Here is a 24997-nt window from a genome sequence, read left to right on the forward strand (position 1 = left end):
TGTTGTTCTAATTGTAAAGCGTAACGGAATATGCTGCACTATATAAGAAACTGCTAATAAATAAATAAATATCATCCTCTCCATTAATTTTGTCCACAAATATAGCCTATTATATGAGGCACTACTTATTTTCCTTGATTTTTGCCAAGAAGCATGCTGTTGCAACGCGGCAGTGTCATATTACTGCATGTTTGCTATGGGCACATTCTCACGTTGCAATGGTTATTCTTTAGGAGTTTATGTAGATTGTACATAATGTCAGTCATTTCTAATGTGACTCAGTGCATACACTGCATTTTATGTTTAGACAGATAAAGCACATGGAAGAAATGCAGACCCAAATGCTTGAAAAGTAATGGGGAGAAACACAACAACCAATGAAGAATTATATTTTGTATTTAGAATATAATAAAATAAAAAAATAAGATAACATTTTCAGTCACTTAAAAGAACAACATCTGTTTGCTGGGCACAATTAGGCTCATTCTCATAGTAAATGTTATATTTTTACCACTTAACTGATAATTTTTTTCCCCAAAACCCACTCAGAAATTGTCAGGCTTTTTTATGAGTGAATTACGTGAAGAACATGAATTTAACCCTATCCAAAATGATTTTAGTTAAAATAAATAGAAAAATGTAAAAAACAAACAAACAAAAAAAACAGTAAGTTTTTCCAAACATCGATCGGGAACATCTTGACCATCGGAACATCGGTGACATTGGATTTCCGGTCCCTCTGACAGCAGCAGCGGAGGGAAGTTTCCCTTCCCTGCCGCTAACAGTTTATCTGAATGGTCGCATCCTGTGCTACCTGGTCAGATAAAGCATTTGCAGGCATGGTTGCATCTGATGCGACCATGCCAGGCAAGTGGTTAAGAAAGGACCAATGTATTTTACCATTAATGAAAAATAAAGTACTGCTACATGTTTTCAATAAATTTCTTTGTTTAAAAACTTCATGTTAGTGCTCATTCATTTAATCTTTACTTTTATAAATTATATTAATTTTCAAAAACATCTCAAAACAATCAATCATCAACAAAAGAGCTCCACTTGCTTGAATATAAATAGTATAAAACAAATTACTTCCATGATTTTGAAAGTCCTGGAGCTCACAGTTATAAAACATATCTGCACACTTTTGTAGAGGGCTACCCCCAGCCTCTGGGCCGTCAGCTGGATTGCACCATTGTAGATCACCGTGATCAGGAAAGCTGCATGGCTTGACTCCATGTTACAGATATACCCAGTGTTGAGTTTATATTCAAGTTGAAAGCTATAATAAGATGTCCTTTGGGCTGACAATCTGTTTGTACCATATAAGGCTCAATTGTAAGAAAAGTCCAACTAAATACATTGAGAGCCTCATCCACATCAGATACAGCACAGCTGAAAGTCCCAATGCTGAAAACAAGCTTTCATTCATTGTCACATAATTTAACATATCGTACCCGGATATGGTTCCTTAAAACCTTTCACAAAAAGTCACAAAATTCTATTAGCAATATATACATAACTTTAAAAACAAAATCTTTTAGAACATGTTTTCTCCCGAAACCTGCCAGGGAAACAGCCTTAATAAAATAAAATAAAATAAAATACAATATAATAGATCTGTCATGTTTTTATCTTGACCTTTTACAAGTCTTTTGGTCCAGGTACTAAAGGATCTCAACTTTTCGAGAACAGGTTAAGTTACTATGTACAAGTTCCCACATTTGCTGCAGTTCAGGAGGTAGCAGTTTGTGCACAACAATCACACTTCGAAAGAAGCATGGATCTTTGTTCATCTTGCTTTTCTTGTTCTTTACAATTCCGAAGGTTTTAAACCCTTCGTGCATTATAGGAGTGACCTTGATAACTTCGAGGCACATACCTAAGAAAACGTCATCGATAGGATAGAGATCTAAGGTCTCTGAAGCTTTGTATAATGCTTTGATCAAAGATCCAGCCATAATGAACCCACCACCACCTGCATATGGAGGATATAAGGTTTTGTTATATAAGGAGATGGGGATATAGTACTTATTGTCTTTCTTACGAATGGGTCGAGCTTTAAAGAGCACATCTCCTACAAAGAGGTCAGGTGACTTGTTGCCATCCAGAAAGTCCAAAACATTTTCAGGGTTCACATAAACATCATCATCCCCTTTAAAAATGTACGCTACTCTATGGCAATAGATGGTCATCCACTTCAGAAAATGAACTTCCTTAAGAGTTAAGTTAAAAAAAGAATCAAGAAAATCCCACTGTAGAATATCTCCATATATCTGGTTTTCAAAATCCAGCAGTTTTTGGTAATTGGCTCGTTCCTCTTCCTTCATAGCTGTCCCCAGAAGAAACAGTGTTCTTACTTTCTTACCATTCACCTTTTTTTCTTTTCCCCAGGTTTTACGAATCGCATCCCTGCGGTCATGTTGAGTGATTATTGACTTCACCACTATCAGCAGATCAATGTCTCCACTGCACTTCTGCGGGTTGTTAATAATCATGGGGAAGTACCGACAGTGCCGGAAAAGCAAGAATTGCTGAAAGTTGGGTTCCAGCATCTTGAACCAGTCCAACTTGGTTAGGTTCCTGTTGGCAGTGCAATTGATGGAGTTTACATCCCATTCAATAGTATTAGGAATAGAATCTATGGTGACCTGTTCCTCTTTGTTAGATAACCAAAAGCTTTCTGGCGCAGGAAAGGTGTCTTTGTTCCTAGTGTTCAATAGCTCTTCAGAATCCATACTTTTTGGGATAAGAGTAAGACTGGGGGAAGTTCCTCTATGGAAGATGGCAAGTGTGACCACAAGTAAGAATGAGATGCACAAGCATTTGTAGATTGTCTTCTTCCTGGAAACAGAAAATATAAAATACTATTAAACTTTTTTAAAACATGCAGAAAGTTATGAAGTTGTGCATAATAATGAAGAAAGAAGCAGCATATGATTGTTCATTTATTACTTTAGCAAAACAAATTACCATAAAAGTACTATAAGTTCAAACAGGATTTACACAACTGCGCCTACTTGCAAAATAAATTGTCAGTATAAGTGAAAGAACCACGGAATAATATGTAGTATGAAAAATACTGACGTTTATTTGTATATAAATAATATAGGGTCAAAATTTGCTTTTACCCAAATGTATGAAAAAAATGATAGTGATAATCATGAAGTTGGGCAAAGAATGATGATAAAAAAAAAAAAAAAATATATATATATATATATATATATAAAAAAAGAAAATGAAAAATATAAAGTGGAAATGAAAAAATTAGAAAAAATATGTCTAAGTCCCAAAATGTCTGGTGTGAGCAGAGTGTGGCGTCCCACCTCTTTTCCACCTTATTGTCGTTATTTACTATCCGGTATCACAGTATAGATTGATATTTCTGGATTAGCAGGAATGTTGAATTCCACAGTTAGTCACAGTATCGCTGTGGGGTACCCCAATCTGGACAGTGGTGGGATGAGGTGATCAGGGTGAAGGTAAAATTAAATATCCCCGGACTCCCCGCTAACCTCCTCCGTCCTGTGCAGCAGGAGACGTCCGCAAACACAGACGTCTGCCAGTGTTCAAAACCGGAGGGACGCGGTCATGCCTCTGGGGGGAAGGTATCGACGACTTCTGGACCCACAAGGGGACTGTCCGCCGTGAACCTTCCCTCCTACGGGGTGTATTACCTTTTCTCCTGCGCTCGATCCCGTCACACACTTCCACTCCTTTCTTCTGTCTTCTCTCAGCCTGACGATCGGTGCTCCGCTCTCAGGTCTGTGTCCTCTCGGCCGTGCGGCTCCGTTTCTCCTCCACAGTGTCTCTTGCGAATCAGTTTGTTCCGTCCAGATATATTTCAAAATACTGTTGTTTTCTATAGATGATATGGAGAGTGGTGATGCAATGCTCAGTTCCTTCTGAGCATTGCATCACCACTCTCCATATCATCTATAGAAAACAACAGTATTTTGAAATATATCTGGACGGAACAAACTGATTCGCAAGAGACACTGTGGAGGAGAAACGGAGCCGCACGGCCGAGAGGACACAGACCTGAGAGCGGAGCACCGATCGTCAGGCTGAGAGAAGACAGAAGAAAGGAGTGGAAGTGTGTGACGGGATCGAGCGCAGGAGAAAAGGTAATACACCCCGTAGGAGGGAAGGTTCACGGCGGACAGTCCCCTTGTGGGTCCAGAAGTCGTCGATACCTTCCCCCCAGAGGCATGACCGCGTCCCTCCGGTTTTGAACACTGGCAGACGTCTGTGTTTGCGGACGTCTCCTGCTGCACAGGACGGAGGAGGTTAGCGGGGAGTCCGGGGATATTTAATTTTACCTTCACCCTGATCACCTCATCCCACCACTGTCCAGATTGGGGTACCCCACAGCGATACTGTGACTAACTGTGGAATTCAACATTCCTGCTAATCCAGAAATATCAATCTATACTGTGATACCGGATAGTAAATAACGACAATAAGGTGGAAAAGAGGTGGGACGCCACACTCTGCTCACACCAGACATTTTGGGACTTAGACATATTTTTTCTAATTTTTTCATTTCCACTTTATATTTTTCATTTTCTTTTTTTATATTATATATATATATATATATATATATATATTTTTTATTTTTTTTATTTTTTTTTATCATCATTCTTTGCCCAACTTCATGATTATCACTATCATTTTTTTCATACATTTGGGTAAAAGCAAATTTTGACCCTATATTATTTATATACAAATAAACGTCAGTATTTTTCATACTACATATTATTCCGTGGTTCTTTCACTTATACTGACAATTTATTTTGCAAGTAGGCGCAGTTGTGTAAATCCTGTTTGAACTTTAAATACTGGAGGTTTCTGGGTTTAACCTCTCACACGTACTGCTGCCACCCCAGTATTACTTATATAAGTAGAGCGTTGGTCACATTTACAAAGAAACATAAAAGTACTATGATGAAATTTCTGCATTGAGCACTTTGGCCGTGACTCCTTTAGCCGTGGTACCCCAGGGCTATCCAATTAAGCCTGAAGCCAGGAGATAACGGTTTTGTTTTTTTCACCAGCAGGTTAACGGGTGCTGCGACCTCTGTTAATGCACAAATTTGTGATGCTATCACGGATTAAGGCCCATTAACCTGTGATAATGGCCATTAACATGCTAAGTTTACCGGCTTTAACAAGGCTATTGGGAGAAAAAGGAAGCACAACTGAATAGTCCCGGGCATTACAGCCTGAGGCTACCTCACTTTTTCACCTGTGGTAATTGCAGGTAACTAAATCCCAGCCTCTGTGTGTTATATAAACACAGAACTAGTATTGTTTACATATAAAACTGCATTAAATTGTCACTGGTTACTTGTTATGATGGGAACTATAGCGCACCAAGGTCGCTACAAAAGTATCACATTTAATCTGCACAGATACACAGGCTCAACTATCCCCATGTTCTAAAAGAAAGCATAAATATTTTTAAATACTACCCCTTTCAGACCATTAGCTTTGAACACAGGTTATTGGCACATGAGTGCACATAACCCATGTTTTTGTGAGGTCTGAAAGGTGCCAGGGGAAATATCCCGGTATTTCAACCCTGGTAGTGAGCAGGGTTGAACTCGTGTTCAACATGGCTCACTGTGCGGTGTGAACGGGTGCCGGGTCGATGCGACCCATTTTTTTATTCACACTGTGTTGACGGCCAGCGCTGGGAGATCATGTGATCTCCAAGCGCAGCCCCCAGCGCGTCACCGCTGACGTCACCAACCCAGCAATATGCAAGGTTGCAGACAGCAGCGGCATGGGGCCTGAGGTGGGTCGCACTCTGGGAGCTCCTGTATAACGGGTATACTGTAACTATATAAAAAATATTTGAGAATTTTTATGTCTTGTTGAATATTTAGAACCTATGTAAACATTGCCAAATACAGACAGCCTGGACAATATGTGATTGCAGGCTACATTTTATTATCCAAGTATGAAATCACAAAGATCATTGGCTGGAACATTCTTTTATATTTATTGAATCAATATTCTGTACAAGACCTACAAGGGAATCTACCAAGATAAATTCATTTATGTATGAGATTGATACAAGAGGGAAAAAAATATGTACTGTTTCAGTTGATTTAATACTAAGTTATTTATCCAATTTTTCTTTGTTACATTGTATGCTTTTGTCCAATATATCTTTGCTACATTGTATGCTTTTGTGCATCCAATATGTTGTGTTCTGTTATGTTATGTGAACCAAGAAGTGGCATGTCTATTGTTTTAAGGTGAAATTTAATGAAGTATATATTTTTTTAACGACAGATTGCCCCAACAAAGAGAGTCTACCTCTGTGTCCTTTCTTTACCAAATGTATTACTTACTTTGACAGCTACTGTATTGTTGGCAAATTGTGCATAAATAAGTAAATAAAACATGGAATAATGGCACATTCCCCTAGATGCTCACTCCTCCACACCGGCAGCATAGGCTCCTGATTTTTGACCATTAGTTTGTATTTGCTGCCGCTCTGTAGCAGATACAAAGCTATGCCTTCCAACTGCACAGCTGTGTGTTTAGGCAGGGCTGCATCAGCCCCATTTGCGTAAAAACACTTTACTGTACGCAGACAACATTTGACGGCACCTTCCATCCAGTGTTCAGCCTTTCCAGTTGTGTGGAGCTACAAGTATCAGATGTATGCAGGTGTGCATTCTCACATACTGTATGTATGCATTCTGAGCATGCGCACAGCAAAATCACACAAAACGCACTATACAATCCGCAGTAGTAATCACTGTGCATCAGAGAATTTATATATCTGGAGAATATACTACTTTTGAATTTTGGGAGTATTTATGTATTCTTTGTGCTTACTTACTTAAGATTTTAGAAGCAAATAGGGGGATGGGAGAGTATGTATGGTGTTTACTTTTAGGACTGAATAGCACACTTATCAACCAGCTCTCCTGCTCCTGTGTAGATAGAGACTAGAGAAGTTAACACGATTCAGATCACCTTCAGGACGCCTTTCGCACACCCTGCCCGGCACGTTTACATTACAGAGAAGCCTCTTCAGTTTCGAGGCAATTAAATGGGACTTTGGAATGAAAGAGGGCTTTCTCCTCTGTGAGCAGTAAAATGCTGTTTAATGGAAGGGAATAGGACATGGGAATCAAACTGTGCTCTGTGAGGACTATTTGGCAGCAGGACACATGTTTAACTGTATTGATGATATACCGTATGTATAGATTAGTATTAAGCACAATTACATATTTATGTATTACATATAAAACAAAATGTATCTGTAAAACTATCCTGCTCTGTACTGACATGTAATAAAATAAAGAATTCTATTTTTACTAACCAAAACTTGGTTATAAAGACCACATCCAATCTTGATACAAGATTTGCAAGCAAATTATTTTTACAGTATATGGTGGATAAAATTTTATGGGCCTGATTCTGAAATACAGTAGATAGAAAGATGAAGCAGTGACTTTACACAGAACGTGAGTGCTGCTTTAAATTTTCACCTCTAACCCGGCTTACAAAATCCGCCACTTCGCAAACACAGCCCAAGGAGTTATTTGCACTTGGAACACAAACCATGTGGCAATGCAAGGGGAGCAATTGCACCTATTTTTTTGCATGTAGTGAATAAACACTTGGCAGCTTTGTTTTTTCACTGAAACTTAGAACTGAGTTAGGATGCACCTCAACTGGACTTAGAAATGTAAATCTCTATGCACATTTTATACCTGCCCCAACCTGCTGTGCAACATGGTTTTACCAAGTTGCAAATTGCTCCTTTTTTATTTCCTCCTGACTCTGAATGTTTTCAGATGTATTTGTAATATGTTAATGCTCATCTACAGAAGTGTAGCCAGAACTTTGTGGGCCCCATAGCAACATTTTGAAGGAGCCCCTGTCCCAGTGCTTGTAGAGACATACCTCTCTGCAGCAGCTGGTAATTTTATAGTACATAATAGCGCCCTAGTTTATTTTCTGAACCATAGTAGAGCCTTAGTTAATATTATCCCCCATAGTGGTGCCCTAGTTTTTCTCATTATGTCACAATGTAGGGTTGCCAATACACATTATGCCACACAGTAGCCCAATTCGTATTAGTATGCATTTGCTGTTAGACATCAATAAATCTGTAGATAATTCTGCAATACATTGGAAATGACTCCCTGGCTCACATATGAGAAAGTAAAATGACTTAAACATGCACACAAGAGCATAATATATGCCAAAGCAACAAAGAATGCACAAGCAGGTTGCTAGTGCTGCTGACTGATATCATTACCTGCTATTTGCCTACCCGCAGATAATTTGGCTTACTCATATGCTTCTGTGTCTGCATATGTTCACAGTTGCTCAAACAGTTGCTGTACTCGGACCAACCTTACAAAACCCTTTAACTCTTTTGCATATGCAGCCAGATCTGCGTCCATCTCCTCACATGCTGGGGGCCGCCAAGCACAGGGCAAGGCCACCCAGCATGTGTGACGAGCCGCCTCCCGATGTGTCTGCAATTACATTGCGGACACATCAAATTAAGGTTGACCTCCGGCAGCGTGTCATGAGGTCTGCTGCCATTTTTTTAATCAGAGTGACTGAATGTGACATCATGCATCAGCCACGTAAACGCTCTCAGCCCTCCCCCATTTGGACCACCACGCCCCCCCAACACCGCGTCGCCACCCCGCAAATGCCCTCCACTGTCAATCATCTTGCGGCTGCATTCTTCCTGGATGCAGCCACAAGGAGAAGGGTCATGCATGCCCACTATGGCCGCAGACCCGTGTCTAAATCAAATAAATCCATTCAGTATCAGGCCATTAATATTCGAAGTCTGCTAAATTCACTTTAACGAAGATTGACCAAAATATATAATGAAAGCAATCAGACTCTTAACATGCACACTCCCTAAAGTAGTCTGCATCAGTTTCAACATTCAAAAGCTATAGTGGAGTTCTAAGGGAACATTCAATTGATTGTGAAGTTAATAGCGCCCAGAGGGAGGTCCCGCTGCTATTCAATTTAGCAAGCTGCCTTGTCCAAGAATACCTGTATGTCGGAGAGTGCCAATTCTCGCGCCTAAACACCCTGTTGAAGGCATGAGAACGGGCACTCTCCGACATAAATGCCCCGCAGCGATGTTGTTTGCACTGCGCAAGGGCACAAAACAGCATTGCGGCACTAGTTTTGTTGGATTTCTGCTTGCTCCTCCGGAGGGTGCGAGCAGAAATCCACTAGTCGGCCAAAGCAGCGCACTCAATTGAATAGCGCCGGGACCACTTTCCCGGCGTCATTCACTCGACCCCACATTAAGTATTTAGTACATTATCCTCCATAAAAGCTTTTTTCATGTTATGGACCAGTTTCTACCACTCAAAATGTTGAACTCATATTGAATCAGGTTGTTCAGCTTTTTGAGGTATGCAGAGTAACATGTGTACTCAGAACAGGTTTCTGTAACAGTAACTTTCAGAATACTGTACAAGGGTTTACTTGCCTACTGTTCTGGAACTGTCGTTATGCCAAATTTTTGGGATTCCTCCAAACCCCTGATAGAATAAGCTACCATCCCGATCCTGCACACTTCACTAGGTTGACTTGTGAACCGTGTCATCATAGCATTCCCTCTGGTGCATAATGACACAGGTGCATAATTAGGCAAATATAGTGTACCGGAGGCACCAATGGTTCTAATTAAAAACCTATGATTACTAATCTAATAAGAATACTAAACATATCAATACTACCCTAATATATTAACCCTTTTCCACTGCCACAATAACCAAGGTCCCTTGGTCACTTTAAAAGCAGGGAAAGCAGGCTCACCAGTATTTGGAGATGACATCACCTCCAAGGGGATGCGGTTATGTGACAGACGTCAGAATCCCACCCGGTGGAAAGCTCGACAGTCAGCATTCTAGACACCAGGATCCCGGCGTTGGTATGGTGACTGGCAGTGTCCAAGCCACCGGTCACCCATACCCAACCCATCTCCAAGTGCCGGCAGAACAGGAACACAATGTACACGGGTGCAGTGTGAAGGAGGCCAACCCGGGAATAACTTGGGTCAAGGCAGTAGTGTACACAGGGTCTGTCCCGGGTTGAAACGGTGTTCCAAAACCTGGGTCAAACACGGATTTCAGTGGAAAAGGATATAACTGTGTTGTGGCCAGGAAAGAGGAGCTTGCAACAATAAGTAACATTTGGTATGATAACTACACTTAAACTGCTATGAACACATACCTAATTAACTATAAAGCAGAGTGGTACGTATAGCATGTAACAGTACACAAATGGAAGTTGCAACATTTCATCCCTGGATTTAAGCAACAGGTAGTCTACACCCTTTGGGTAATGGGATGGCAGTGAGGCTAAGCTGTATGATAGACACTAGAAGTAGCACATGTGACTCTCCTATATGGCCAGCAGTGGGGTCCTTCCTCGGTAAGGAGGAAAAAGGACAGTGGGATTCAATCCCCAGAGGTTAACTGTATCAAGCATTGGAAATAAAGTGAAGTTGCCTGTAACTGCCATGTCATTGACTGTGTTAGATAAGTGAAAAAAGCTAATTGGCTGCTTTGGACAACTTCTCTATTTTTATTTCTCCAAGATTTGATACATCGCCCCGTAGGTAACTATATAGATCTATTTATCATCCAAGTTGTTCAAAAACAATATTTATTAACAACACACAGAAACATCCAGAGGAAACTTACACAATCACACACATACACACACATCCAGGGGAAACTCACACACACACATGACCTGAGGAAGCAATACCGACCACTTTGCCCTTGTGCTGAGTAATACTCATTACCAACCACAGAACACAGGAACATTGGGCCTTATTCGGAGGCAGCGGTGATGTTGGACACAGTTGAGTAGTGCTTTTCATATGTGTCTAAGTCGCACAAGGCACGTGTCCTGATGGTGTCTGTACAGATTTGGAGGCACAGTATCAGAAATGTAAGGGGCATTCCTGGACAGTAACTGGGAAGTAACAGGGGGCGGCTAAAAAGACGCACAGAGATGTTGCATCTTGTTGGAGTGCCGTAGCCCTGTATCATCCAGAGACACTGAACAGCTCACATAGGAGGTCATGTGCAATTTTCCATGGTACAACCTATGCTGGTGTCTAAAGACGCACCAAGCAGTTGTTCAGTGTCTACGAATGCTGTCAGTGGGCGTACCAGTCCTTGCACATTCAGACACCCAGATCTACACCAGGGAATGACTTTGTAGCGGCATTAGCACATAGAGGGGAGAATCTGCTTCCGACTCAGGATCATTCACATTATGTTGTTGTGGCAGCCTCCGACCATGACCAGAAGGTTTTTTTCCTTGACTGCAACATTTCTGTATATGCAGCCCTTGTCTTTTTCGGCTCCATATGACATCAATGGTTCATCCGTTGTTAAAGGGAAGTGTATAAGGAAACAGAAGAAGTCATATGAAAGTTGGCAAAATATGGTGCACACAAGCAAAAACGAAATACCTGTAGTATGTTTCCTTGTTAGATACACCTTTATACAGCACGTAACTAGCACATCTCATTATCCTGTAACAAAAACTGCTGTTCAACGAACAACAGGAAGTATTCCGGGGACTCTCCAGGATCATAATATACAGGACATCTGTACTCATTTCCTATGCTCCCTCAGCACATTCCTACCACATTCCCCATTGGAAAGTAAAAAAAAATAAGTAGTTTCAAAAGGTTTTTCTTGGCACTAATAATATCAAATCATGCTTTCACGTGGGCTCACAAAACATCAGGTCTAAAAATCAGCGCATAGCTGCTACTGGGTTACTCAGAGGTACCACTGAATATATCACTATTTAATAATACAAAATAATGCATTCTGTATTTCACTTTACACTTTCCTATAAAGCACCAATTTCAAGATCTAAATACAATGGGACCAGAGAGCAAGTAGCTCTTAAGCTGATCTTTCATCAATGACAGGATTTCGTGCACAGGTTGTAACATAAGCAGCATATCTAGTTAGAACATAATCACGTGTCATACAAATTCAATAGCAACTGCGTTGACCCCACAATTGCTCTATTATTTGATAAATACTCAACAAAGCAAGAAAAAAAAGCTTTGTGAATAAGAATGTATGTGTTTACTTATTCACATACTTTACTTACTTAGCGTTCTATGCATGTACTTTAAGTATCCAGTAACACAGTACATTGCAATGTAATATCAATTGGAAGCTGCATATTACAGATTACTTAAATAGACTAGTTCAGTAAACTAATTTGGTGATGGGTGTACAGTAACATAATAAAACTGGAATACAGTAACATAATAAAACTATTCATTTCTCACCCAATTAACTGACACATGAATTCCTGTTATTATAATTAATTACCAAGCTCACCAGTGAAAGACCATTTCCCTACCGCCATCTTATCTACACCTCTTATTTTTTTTTTTTTCATTATTCCAAAAATACTTAGGGCTATGTTTATTAAAGTTTGGGTTTAGAGTGGAGATGTTGCCCATAGCAACCAATCAGATTCTACTTATCATTTATTTAGCACCTTCTAGAAGATAATAGTCAGAATCTGATGGGTTGCTATTGGCAACATGTTAACTTCTATAAACCCACACTTTCGTGAATATACCCCATAATATTACACAACATTTTTGTGATCGGTAGGGACAGCATTTGGTGGACTTCTTATAATTTTTCTTAATGTGGCCATTTAATTACAATGGCTTCATGGTTATAGAATGTAGTTTTAGTCTTTTCACAAATACTCGTACCAGTAATATTTATCATTCACGTATACAGTGGTGCTTGAAAGTTTGTGAACCCTTCAGGATTTTCTTTATTTCTACTGAAATTTGTCCTAAAACTACCTCAGATTTTCACACAAGTCCTAAAAGTAGATAAAGGGAACCAAATCAAACAGATGAGACAAAATATACATGCTCAGTTTTTAATTAGGAAAATGATCCAATATCACATATCTGTGAGTGACAAAAGTATGTGAACCTTTAGGCATAGCAGATATTTTGAAGATGAAATTAGAGTTAGGTATTTTCAATCTATGGGATGACAATCAGGTATAAGTGGACAACCTGAAGAACAGGGATCTATCAAAGTCTGATATTCAAAACACATGTTTGTAGAAGTGTAGCATGCCACGAACAAAAGAGATTTGAGCACTTCAGAAGAAGAGTTGTTGATGCTCATCAGGCTGGAAAAGGTTACAAAATCATCTCTTAAGAATTTGGACTCCCCCAGTCAACAGTCAGACAGACTGTGTGCAAATGGAGGAAATTCCCGATTATTATTATCCTCCCCAGGAGTGGTCGACCAACAAAGATCACGCCAAGAGTAAGGCATCTACTAGTTTGCAAGGTCGCCAAGGAATCCAAGGTAACATCTAAGCAACTGAAGGCCTTTCTCGCATTAGCTAATGTTAATGTTTATGAGTCCACCATCAGGAGGAGGACACTGAACTAAAATGGTGCGCATGGCAGGTTTGCAAGGAGAAAGCCGCTGCTCTCCAAAAAGAACATTGCTGCCAGTCTGCAGTTTGTTAAAGATCCCCTGGAGAAGCCAGAAGGCTATTGGAACAATGTTTTTTTGGACAGATGAGACCAAAATAGAGCTTTTTGGTTTAAATGAGAAGTGTTATGTTTGAAGAAAGGAGAACACTGCTTTACGGCATAAAAAACTCATACTGTGAAACACGTTGGTGGTAGTATCATGGTTTGGGCCTGATTTGCTGCATCTGGCCCAGGACGACTTGCCATCATTGATGGGACAATGAATTCTGAATTATACCAGAATATTCTAAATTAAAATGTCAGGACATCTGTCCATGAGCTGCATCTGAAGAGAACGTGGGTCATGCAGCAAGACAACGACCCAAAGCACACAAGTCATTCGACCAAATAATGGGTAAAGATGAATACATTTAAAGTCCTGACCTTAATCCAATCGAAATGTTGTGGAAGGACCTGAAGCGAGCAGTGCATGGGAGGAAACCCACCAACATAACAGAGTTGACGTTGTTTTATAGAGGAAAGGGGTAGAATTCCTCAATGCCGATGTTTAGGACTAATCAACAATTACTGGAAACGTTTCAATGCAGTTATTGCTGCACAAGGGGGCCATACCACAAACTGGAAGCAAAGGGTCACATACCTTTGCCACTCACAGATATGTGATATTGGATCATTTTCCTAAATAAAAAATAAGCACTGCAATGTTTTTGTCTCATTTGTTTGATGTGGCTCTCTTTATCTACTTTTAGGACTGAGGTAGTTTTAGGTCAAATTTCAGCAGAAATATATAAAATTCTGAAGGGTTCACAAACTTTTAAGCACCACTGTATATGTTAAGTAGATGTAACTGAGCATTTTTTGAAAGAATATAATGAACAGTTTTGTACTCCCAATTGAATCCAGTATGTGCTTGTTACAGTATTTTAAATACTGTATTGCAAAGGACGTCTTGAAAAAAATGTAAGCAATAAGGAAGTAATTTGAAATGACTGCAGCCATTGGTATAATAATATATGTGAGTGAGTGCACCTGTTTGACACAACAATGCATCTTTATGAGACAAGTACTATATATCAGATTTCTCTTCACCAAGGAATGTTATTACTGTATAGTCTCTATTCTTCAGTAACTCATTTTCTATAGTCACATGATTACACAGGAAAAAAAGCTAAATATGCAGCCGCACTAAAGCTAATCGTCAGTGTATTATTGACAGTCGAGGGAGTGTTACTTACTAATTTCAGAGTGATAAAGATAAAAGAAAGGCACAAATAAAAGCTGACTGAGTAATTTCATAATGTCAAGCTTGCCCTGGCAGCTTTAGACTGACTCTGGAGACCCATTTTTGTAATTCAAACCACAGTCTCCATACAGACACGGTAGCATCTCACTCCTCGTGAAGCCTGGGGTCAATTCAATTAAAAGCGATGTCAATAGCACCTGGAAGGATGTCCCAGAGCAATTCAATTGTCCTCATCGCGGGAGATGTCACTTCACGCGCCTTAAGCCGGATGTTTAGTCAGTAGAACCGTCATTCTCCGACTTAAGTGTCTGACACGATGCTGTTTGTGCCAAGCTAAAGGCACAAAACAGCATCACGGCACTAGTTTAGTCGGAGTGTTGCTTGCAGCTTAGAAGGGTGCGAGAAGAAATCCTCTGATCGGCATTAATAGCAAGGCCAATTGAATAGCTCCGGAACCACCTTCACGGAGCTATTAACATCGGTTTGAACTGTCCCCAATTATTTCAGATTTATATCACAATAATTTCCACATTTCCCTGGCAGGTGTGGCTAACAGACCTACACATACAGTACTTTCACTTTGCACATAAATTGTTGCTGTTGCAGCATATCCTTTGGAAAGACAAATGAGAGGGTGAAATAATTAGTTACATTTGGGGGTACACAATAGGGATGTACTTATCGCAAGCAAAGGATTAATCACAGAATACTATTTTTCACTTAAACTTGTTTTTACCTATATAATGTATAAAATTAAAAACAAAGATTTCAGGCTCTATTCACCAAAAATGTCGTTATTGCCCCAAATATTTTCGGGTAACATACACACAATATTTTTTTCTCTCCAGTTTTTCCCCACTATTAAGGAAAAAAATCTCAGAGACAGTGGTTGCATTAACTGCTGTCTCTGGTGTAGTGCCCGCAGGCAGTCTTTTCATGTATCCAAAAAGACTGCTTGCTCTGTGCAGGCCCCATCCCCGCACAGCATATACATATATGTAGAAATCACTGGGGCTCTGCACTTACTACATTAACTAACAGTAACAAACAGTGGAGTTTTAGTTCATGCAATGATCAATGCATTTAAGCCTGCAGCTCACGGCAAGGAACCCCACTATGCTGCAGGTCCTACTCAATTGCTCAAAATAATTACCATAAAAATAGCTATCACATTAGTGTTAAACTTTAGGTACTGTATGCTACCTGGTCTAAAGCTCACAGCAACGTTGCTTTTAAAGATGAGGCAGTTACCAAAACACCTGCTACAAAGAAACTAGGAAAACAGCTGACACAAGCTATAATAAATCAGATAAAATAGGGTGCATGAGAAAATGTAATCACAAAAATATGAATTAAAAAATGAATCTAATGAACAAAAAGCACTAATCCACGTTACTAAATTTGGGGTGCATCAATGTGGCCACATACTGCGTTGCACCCTAAATCTAGGAATGGTGAGTACTGTGGATTCTATATATTTATTTATATGTAGTATATTTATTTATATGTACGTTATACAGTGATCGCGCTGAGCCCAAAAAAAAGTGGGTCCCAGGGACCCCTCACTTTTAAAAATTGGGGTCCTACCGGTCCTTTTCTGGGTCCCATCGGAATTAAGGTTTTTATTAATATTAATCTTATTTGGACACTACAGAAGTATTGCAAGGTGGGGTAATGGGGTGACAGTGCTGCTGGGCTGTGTAGCATGCAGGACACTCTGCCCCAGAGCTTTAACTAGATATTTTGGTGCCTTTTGGCAGAAAGTGAATTGGAGCTCCACCTCCAAGAATCAAAACTACAGGCGGGGCGCGCCGCAAAAATTTAGGGGCATGGCTTCATGGGGAAGGGGCGTGACCACATAATAGTGCCAATTCACATTACACCACACTGTAGTGCCGCTTATACACATTGCACCAGGTAGAACCTCCTATACACACTGCGCCGGGTAGGGCACGTTATACACATTGCGCCAGGTAGAGCACGTTATACACACTGCGCCAAGTAGAGCACGTTATACACACCGTGCCAGGTAGAGCACGTTATACACACCGCACCAGGTAGAGCACGTTATACACACTGCGCCAGGTAGAGCACGTTATACACACTGCGCCAGGTAGAGCACGTTATACACACTGCGCCAGGTAGAGCACGTTATACACACTGCGCCAGGTAGAGCATGTTATACACACTGCGCCAGGTAGAGCACGTGATACACACTGCACCAGGTAGAGCACGTGATACACACTGCACCAGGTAGAGCATGTTATACACATTGCACCAGGTAGAGCATGCCGTTATACACACTGCACCAGGTAGAGCATGTTATACACACTGCACCAGGTAGAGCACGCCGCAGTACAGTAACGAAGACCATATACCTTAATGCTATATATACTAAAGACTCTGTACATGGGGCACACTTACTACAAAACTACTGTAGAAAGCACATATTACTCCAGGTGATCAACTCAGTTACATACCCATGGACATGAAAGCTAGGACTCCGCTCTGTGCATGCACCTCACTCCCCCTCTGCCGCCTGCTATATGGGAACGTACCTTCCGCACCAGGGCCCTGTGCTGTCACCGCTGCTTCCGTCAGATAAAAGTGAGAAGTTTGAGGGGGGGGTGTACCCAATGCGGCCACCTCGGGAACTGGCTCCCCTATCACAGGCCCGGTAGCTGGGCGTCCGTAGGGATGCTGGGGACACCTGATGGTAATGGTGCAGCCCGCTCTTCTCACGGCAGCAGTATGGTGGACAAACACGGCAGGGGCTGGAGGTGAGATTCCTGGTCGGTCACCGCTGCTCTCCTTCACACAGATCGCGGGAGAGCACAAGAGCACACAGGAGGCAGCCGAGAGGGAGGCAGATATCGGGTTGGGAGGGAGCTGCAGTTCACGGTCTTGGTGAGTCACCGCCCACAGCGTACAGCAGTCGCAGAGCCGTCGTCTCTCTCTGCCCGGCCCCCGTGTGATGCCGCTGCACGTGACTAGGAGGGGGAGGGGGCACCGCCAGACTGCCAGTGGTAAGGCTCCACCTCCGCTCTGTATGGGCAAGAAGCGCCGTCGCCGTCAGTTTACAAGGAGTTGGCTGCAGCGGAGCGCGTCCCCGGGGACCCTCACATGTTTTAAAAGTGAGTCCCCACCTTCAGATCCGGGTAAAATACGCGCTATAGCGCGTATTTGCGAACACTGGTTATATATGTAGCCCTTCCAGGCGCTTCTCTGCTTTGAATGAATACTACTCCCTCCCCCAGGGTCGACAGTCATTAGGTAGACCACTATTGGTCAACATGCAGTAGGTCAACATGGTCAATAGGTCGACATGGAAAAAGGTCGACATGAGTTTTTTGACTGTTTTGGTGTAATTTTCTTCGTAAAGTGACGGGGAACCCCAATTAGTGCACCGTGTCTCCTCGCAGCTTCGGGCAAGGTGACTCGCTCCGCTACTGCTGCGCTCGGCACAGGTTACCGTTCCCAATTGTAGTCCACGTGGATCGTAAAGTATGAAAAAGTTAAAAAAATTGAAATAAAATGTGAAAAACTACTCCCTCCCCTGGGGTATGGGTCATTAGGTCGACCACACTTAGGTCGACAGTCATTAGGTAGACCACTATTGGTCGACATGGTCAATAGGTCGACATGGAAAAAGGTCAACATGAGCTTTTTTACTGTTTTGGTGTTGTTTTCTTTGTAAAGTGACAGGGAACCCCAATTAGTGCACCGTGTCTCCTCGCATGGCTCGCCATGCCTCGGGCAAGATGTGTTGTTCTGCTACAGCTGCGCTCGGCACAAGTTACCGTTCCCAATGGTAGTCCACGTGGATCGTAAAGTATGAAAAAGTAAAAAAAATGGAAATAAAATGTGAAAAACTCATGTCGACCTTTTACCACGTTGACCTCATACATGTCGACCTATTGACCATGTCGACCTAATGCATGTTGCCCAATAGTGGTCGACCTAAGTGCTGTCGAACTAATGACCGTATCCCCTCCCCTATATGTTAAGATAGATAGATATATATATATATATATATATATATATATATTAATTAAAAAGAACAAGACAGCACACTGAAAATTAAGATGGTGGTGCAGGCAGGGTCCAGGAGGGTTTAAATATAGGCACTCACTTTTTCCAGCACTCAGAAAAAGATTTAAAAAATAGCACTCATGTTTTGATGAAAAAAATTGGTTCTTTTTATTCTTACAGATCCATAGAAGTACATATGTGTGCTACAGCTGACATACAGACTTCTATGTATCTGTAAGAATAAAAAAAAGTAAGTGCTGTTTTTTTCTTTTTCTGTGTGAGGGAAAAAGTAAGTGCCAGTGTAATTAACAAATGAGAGGTTGAGAGTGGGTGGAGTTTCATCCGGCTGCAGGCACTGGTTGTCCCTGCAGTTTTCGGTTGAAATAAGGATTTCTTTTCATAAAATGTCATTCTGAGATTGCATTATATAATGTCGTTTTTTTCCCATTTTTTATGTTTTCCTGCTACATGAATAGCTGAAAACGTTAAAGTGCTATACAGAGCAATGGCTTGTTCTCTACAGTGCGATATTGTAGGAGCAGGGTATTAATGGAGATAACTGTGTTATCTTCTCCGTTAACCCTTTGCTAAATAATGGGATACTGAAATTATGCAGATATGCTCGTTCCTGTACAATTTAAGCAGAAATTTGCTTGCTGAATATAAACCTTCATCTCATGTGTATTTGTTTTATAAAATTTAGTATTCTGTGCATGCTGGAGGTTTAGTATATATATATATATATATATATATATATACACATACACACACAGTGGGGCAAAAAGTATTTGGACCGCCACCGATTGTGCAAGTTGACCCACTTAAAAAGATGAGTGAGGTCTGTAATTTCCATCATAGATACACTTCAACTGTGGGAGACAGAATCTGGAAAAAAAAACAGGAAATCACATTGTTTGATTTTTAAACAATTTACTTGATTATTCTTGTGGAAAATAAATATTTGGACACCTATCAAGCAGCAAGATTTCTGGCTCTCACAGACCTGTTACTTCTTCTTTAAGAGGCTCTTCTATCCTCCACTCATTACCTGTATTAATGGCACCTGTTTGAACTGGTTATCTGTATAAAAGATACCTGTCCACACCCTCCAGCAGTCAGACTGCTACCTCTCCACCATGGCCAAGACCAGAGAGCTGTCCAAGGACACCAGGGACAAAATTGTAGAGCTGTACAATGCTGGGATGAGCACTCGACAATAGGCAAGCAGCTTGTTGAGAAGAGATCAACTGTTGGCGCAATTATAAAAAAATGGAAGAAATACAAGATCACTGACAATCTCACTCGACCTGGGGCTCAATGCAAGATCTCACCTCGCGGGTTATCAATGATCTTGAGAACGGTGAGGAATCAGCCCAGAACTACACGGGGGGACCTGGTCAATGACCTCAAGAGAGCTGGGACCACAGTCACAAAGGTTACCATTAGTAACACACTACGTCGTCATGGATTGAAATCCTGCAGCGCCCGAAAGGTCCCCCTGCTTAAGCCAGCACATGTCCAGGCCCGTCTAAAGTTTGCCAGTGACCATCTGGATGATCCAGAGGAGGATTAGGATAATGCAATGTGGTCAGATGAGAGCAAAATCGAACTTTTTGGTATAAACTCCACTCGCCGTGTTTGGAGGGAGAAGAATGATGAATGGCATCCCAAGAACACCATACCCACTGTGAAGCATGGGGGTGGAAACATCATGCTTTGGGGCTGCTTTTCTGCAAAGGGGACAGGACTGATCCGTATTAAGGAGAGGAAGAATGGGGCCATGTATCGTGAGATTTTGGCCAAAAACCTCATTCCCTCAGTAAGAGCATTGTAGATGGAACATGGCTGGGTCTTCCAGCATGACAATGACCCCAAAAACACCACCCGGGCAACTATGGAGTGGCTCCATAAGAAGCATTTCAAGGTCCTGGAGTGGCCTAGCCAGTCTCCAGACATCAACCCAATAAAAAATCTGTTGAGGGAGTTGAAAGTCCGTGTTGCCCGGCGACAGCCCCAAAACATGACAGATCAAGAGAAGATCTGCATGGAAGAGTGGGCCAAAATACCTGCTACAGTGTGTGCAAACCTGGTCAAGAACTACAGGAAATGTTTGACCTCTGTAATTGCCAACCGAGGTTATATTACAAAGTATTGAGTTAAACTTTTTGCTTGTCCAAATATTTATTTTCCGCAAGAATATATAAATAAATTGTTTAAAAATCATACAATGTGATTTCCTAGTTTTTTTTTCCAGATTCTGGTGGTCATTCCGAGTTGTTCGCTCCGTCATTTTTTTCGCATCGCAGCGATTTTCCGCTAATTGCGCATGCGCAATGTACGCACTGCGACTGCGCCAAGTAAATTTGCTATGCAGTTAGGAATTTTACTCACGGCATTACGAGGTTTTTTCTTCGTTCTGGTGATCGTAATGTGATTGACAGGAAGTGGGTGTTTCTGGGCGGAAACTGGCCGTTTTATGGGTGTGTGTGAAAAAACGCTGCCGTTTCTGGGAAAAACGCGGGAGTGTCTGAAGAAACGGGGGAGTGTCTGGGCAAACGCTGGGAGTGTTTGTGACGTCAAACCAGGAACGAAACTGACTGAACTGATCGCAGTTGCCGAGTAAGTGTGGAGCTACTCAGAAACTGCTAAGAACTGTCTATTCGCAATTCTGCTAATCTTTCGTTCGCAATTTTACTATGCTAAGATTCACTCCCAGTAGGCGGCGGCTGAGCGTGTGCAAAGCTGCTAAAAGCAGCTTGCGAGCGAACAACTCGGAATGACCACCTCTGTCTCTCACAGTTGAAGTGTACCTATGATGGAAATTACAGACCTCTCTCATCTTTTTAAGTGGGTCAACTTGCACAATCCGGTGGCTGTCCAAATACTTTTTTGCCCCATTGTGTGTGTATGTATGTATATATATATATATATATATATAAGGAGTGTATAATGACTGAGCTTTCCTGACATACACTTCAGTTCAGAGGTGAGGTAAGGTATAACTTTGCACTTGGACAAACCATGGCCCTCATTCCGAGTTGTTCGCTCGGAGATTTTCATCGCATCGCAGTGAGAATTCTCTTAGTGCGCATGCGCAATGTTCGCACTGCGACTGCGCCAAGTAACTTTACTATGATGAAAGTAAGTTTACTCACGGCATTTTCATCGCTCCGACGTTCGCATTGTGATTGACAGGAAATGGGTGTTACTGGGCGGATGCACGGCGTTTTAGGGGCGTGTGGCTGGAAACGCTACCGTTTCCGGAAAAAACGCAGGAGTGGCCGGAGAAACGGTGGGAGTGCCTGGGCGAACGCTGGGTGTGTTTATGACGTCAGCCAGGAACGAAAAGCACTGAACTGATCGCACAGGCAGAGTAAGTCTGAAGCTACTCAGAAACTGCTAACTCGTTTGTAATCGCAATATTGCGCGTACGTCGGTCGCAATTTTAAGAAGCTAAGATTCACTCCCAGTAGGCGGCGGCTTAGCGTGTGTAACTCTGCTACATTCGCCTTGCGAGCGAACAACTCGGAATGAGGGCCCATGCTCTAACGCAAGAAGTGTAAATACATTTATATTTTCTTTTGCATGCTGGGTAAATGCTGTCTGCGTATGTATATACAGTAGCCCAGTGGTTCCCACGGCACCCTGGAGTATTAGAATATTTTTCGCAGCACCTCTAGGCCAAAAATTACTTATTGAGAAATTCTGAAATATTAAATTAACTAAATTGTGTTTCTATGTCATCCTTAGGTTGAATTGTGTGGTGAGGTGCAAGATTTGCTTCTATTTGTCCACATATTTTATGTTTGACAGCACCAGCACCGGTTTTGCCTATTACACTGACCATAAATAATTTGGTCCTGTATCACCTATTCAAGGCACCCCTGCAAGTGCTGAGGCACCTCAGGGTGCCACGGCACACAGTTTGAGAATCCCTGCAGTAGCCCACAAATGCTGGGTGGTTTTCGTTTGCAATACAGTTTAGCGTTCTGCTCGGTTTCAGAAGCAAAAAACCAAACAACTACTAACAATTTTTTAATATAAATTTTTACGTTTAAGAAAATGTGTGTTTTAGCCCTGGAAACCCAACATTGATTTAGATTGATTTTCATCTATTTTAAATCGATAAAAATCAACATTTAATAAATATACCCCCAAATCTCTCTCCAAATTCTAAACCTGCACCAAGTGCAGTGACTCATGGTTTTCCATAGTGTAAATTTGCTCTGAATTCAGAATCAGCTCCTAAGTATTTGACCATTGGACCCTGCATAACAAATACACCAAAACTCTTGATTTCATTTTCTCTAACGTCCTTGAGGATGCTGGGACTCCGTAAGGACCATGGGGAATAGACGGGCTCCGCAGGAGATAGGGCACTTTAAGAAAGCTTTGGACTCTGGGTGTGCACTGGCTCCTCCCTCTATGCCCCTCCTCCAGACCTCAGTTTTACACTGTGCCAGAGCAAGATGGGTGCACTGCAGAGAGCTCTCCAGAGTTCTCTGCCTAGAAGCATTTTTGTTTGGATTTTTTTTCTTTCTACCTTTTACTACTTTTTCACAGGGAGCACTGCTGGCAACAGGCTCCCTGCATCGAGGGACTGAGGAGAGAGGAGCAGACCTTCTTGTCAAAGATAGACTCTGCTTCCTCGGCTACTGGACACCATTAGCTCCAGAGGGTGTGAACGCAGGTTCTTACTGGGCGTCCACCTCCGGAGCCGCGCCGCCGTTCTCCTCACAGAGCTAGAAGTACAGATGACAGAAGTCGTCAAGCGGCAGAAGCCTTCAGCTTCACTGAGGTAACGCACAGCACTGCAGCTGTGCGTCATTGCTCCCATACACCTCACATACTCCGGTCACTGTAAGGGTGCAGGGCGAAGGGGGGGGGGGGGGCGCCCTGGGCAGCAATATAAACCTCTGCATGGCAAAAAGACTATATACATGTACAGGTGGGCTCTGTACATGTATATAAAAGAGCACCCGCCATATTTTACTAAGTTTGAGCGGGACAGAAGCCCGCCGCCGAGGGGGCGGGGCTTCTCCCTCAGCACTCACCAGCGCCATTTTCTCTCCACAGCACTGCTGAGAGGAAGCTCCCCGGACTCTCCCCTGCTTACACACGGTGAAAGGGTGCTTAAAAGAGAGGGGGGAGGGCACATAATTGGCGGTTTACATATTATACAGCGCTGCTGGGGAAAAACATTTTGTGTTGGTCTCCAGGGTTATTGCGCTGGGGTGTGTGCTGGCATACTCTCTCTCTGTCTCTCCAAAGGGCCTTGACAGGGATACTGTCTTCAGGAAAGGGGTTCCCTGTGTGTGTGTGAAGTGTGTCGGTACGCGTGTGTCGACATGTTTGACGAGGAAGGCTCGCTTAATGTGGAGGGGGTGTGCTTGAACGTCAGGTCGCCGTCGGCAACGCCGACACCGGAATGGGTGGATATGCTGAATGTCTTGAATGCAAATGTCAATCTATTGCATAAAAGATTAGACAAGGCAGAAGCTAGGGATCAGTCAGGTAGCCAGTCCATGCCTGTCCCTGGGGCACCAGGTCCTTCGGGGTCTCAGAAGCGCACCATATCCCAGATCGATGACACAGATACCGACACAGATACTGACTCTAGTGTCGACTATGAAGATGCAAAATTACAGCCGAAGGTGGCTAAGGGTATACGGTACATGATTATTGCCATTAAAGAGGTTTTGCATATTACTGAGGAACCCCCTGTCCCTGACACGAGGGTACACATGTATAAAGGGAAAAAGCCTGAAGTCACTTTTCCATCCTCATTTGAATTAAGTGACTTGGGGGAAAAGGCTTGGGAATCTCCCGATAGGAGATCACAAGTTCCCAAAAGGATTCTCATGGCGTATCCTTTTCCACAAACTGATAGGATACGCTGGGAATCTTCGCCAAAAGTTGACAAGACACGTTTGTCCAAAAAGGTGGCACTGCCTTCTCAGGATACGGCTTCCCTCAAGGAACCTGCTGATCGCAGGCAGGAAATTACCTTAAAGCACATCTACAATCATTCCGGTACTATTGCTCGACCGGCTATGGCGTCGGCCTGGGTTTGTAGTGCGGTTGTGGCACGGGCAGATTCCTTATCTACGGAAATTGACACCTTAGATAGGGACGCCATTCAAATGACCATAGAGCATATCAGAGATGCTGCCTTGTATATGAGG

At 42.2% G+C, this 24997-nt stretch overlaps 1 protein-coding gene across 1 annotated transcript in view; it reads right to left on the reverse strand.

The window, feature by feature from the left end:
• Positions 1-441: 441 nt before the first annotated feature.
• The window catches only part of B3GNT7 (UDP-GlcNAc:betaGal beta-1,3-N-acetylglucosaminyltransferase 7), a 43026-nt gene continuing 18470 nt past the window's right edge, over positions 442-24997 (reverse strand). The window contains exon 2 of the mRNA XM_063916554.1: positions 442-2841. Coding sequence (XP_063772624.1) covers positions 1665-2841 — 1177 coding nt within the window. The 3' untranslated portion in view covers positions 442-1664. The remainder of the gene's footprint in view (positions 2842-24997) is intronic.

The sequence above is a fragment of the Pseudophryne corroboree genome, chromosome 4, assembly GCF_028390025.1.
Source record: "Pseudophryne corroboree isolate aPseCor3 chromosome 4, aPseCor3.hap2, whole genome shotgun sequence".
Lineage (NCBI taxonomy): Eukaryota > Metazoa > Chordata > Amphibia > Anura > Myobatrachidae > Pseudophryne > Pseudophryne corroboree.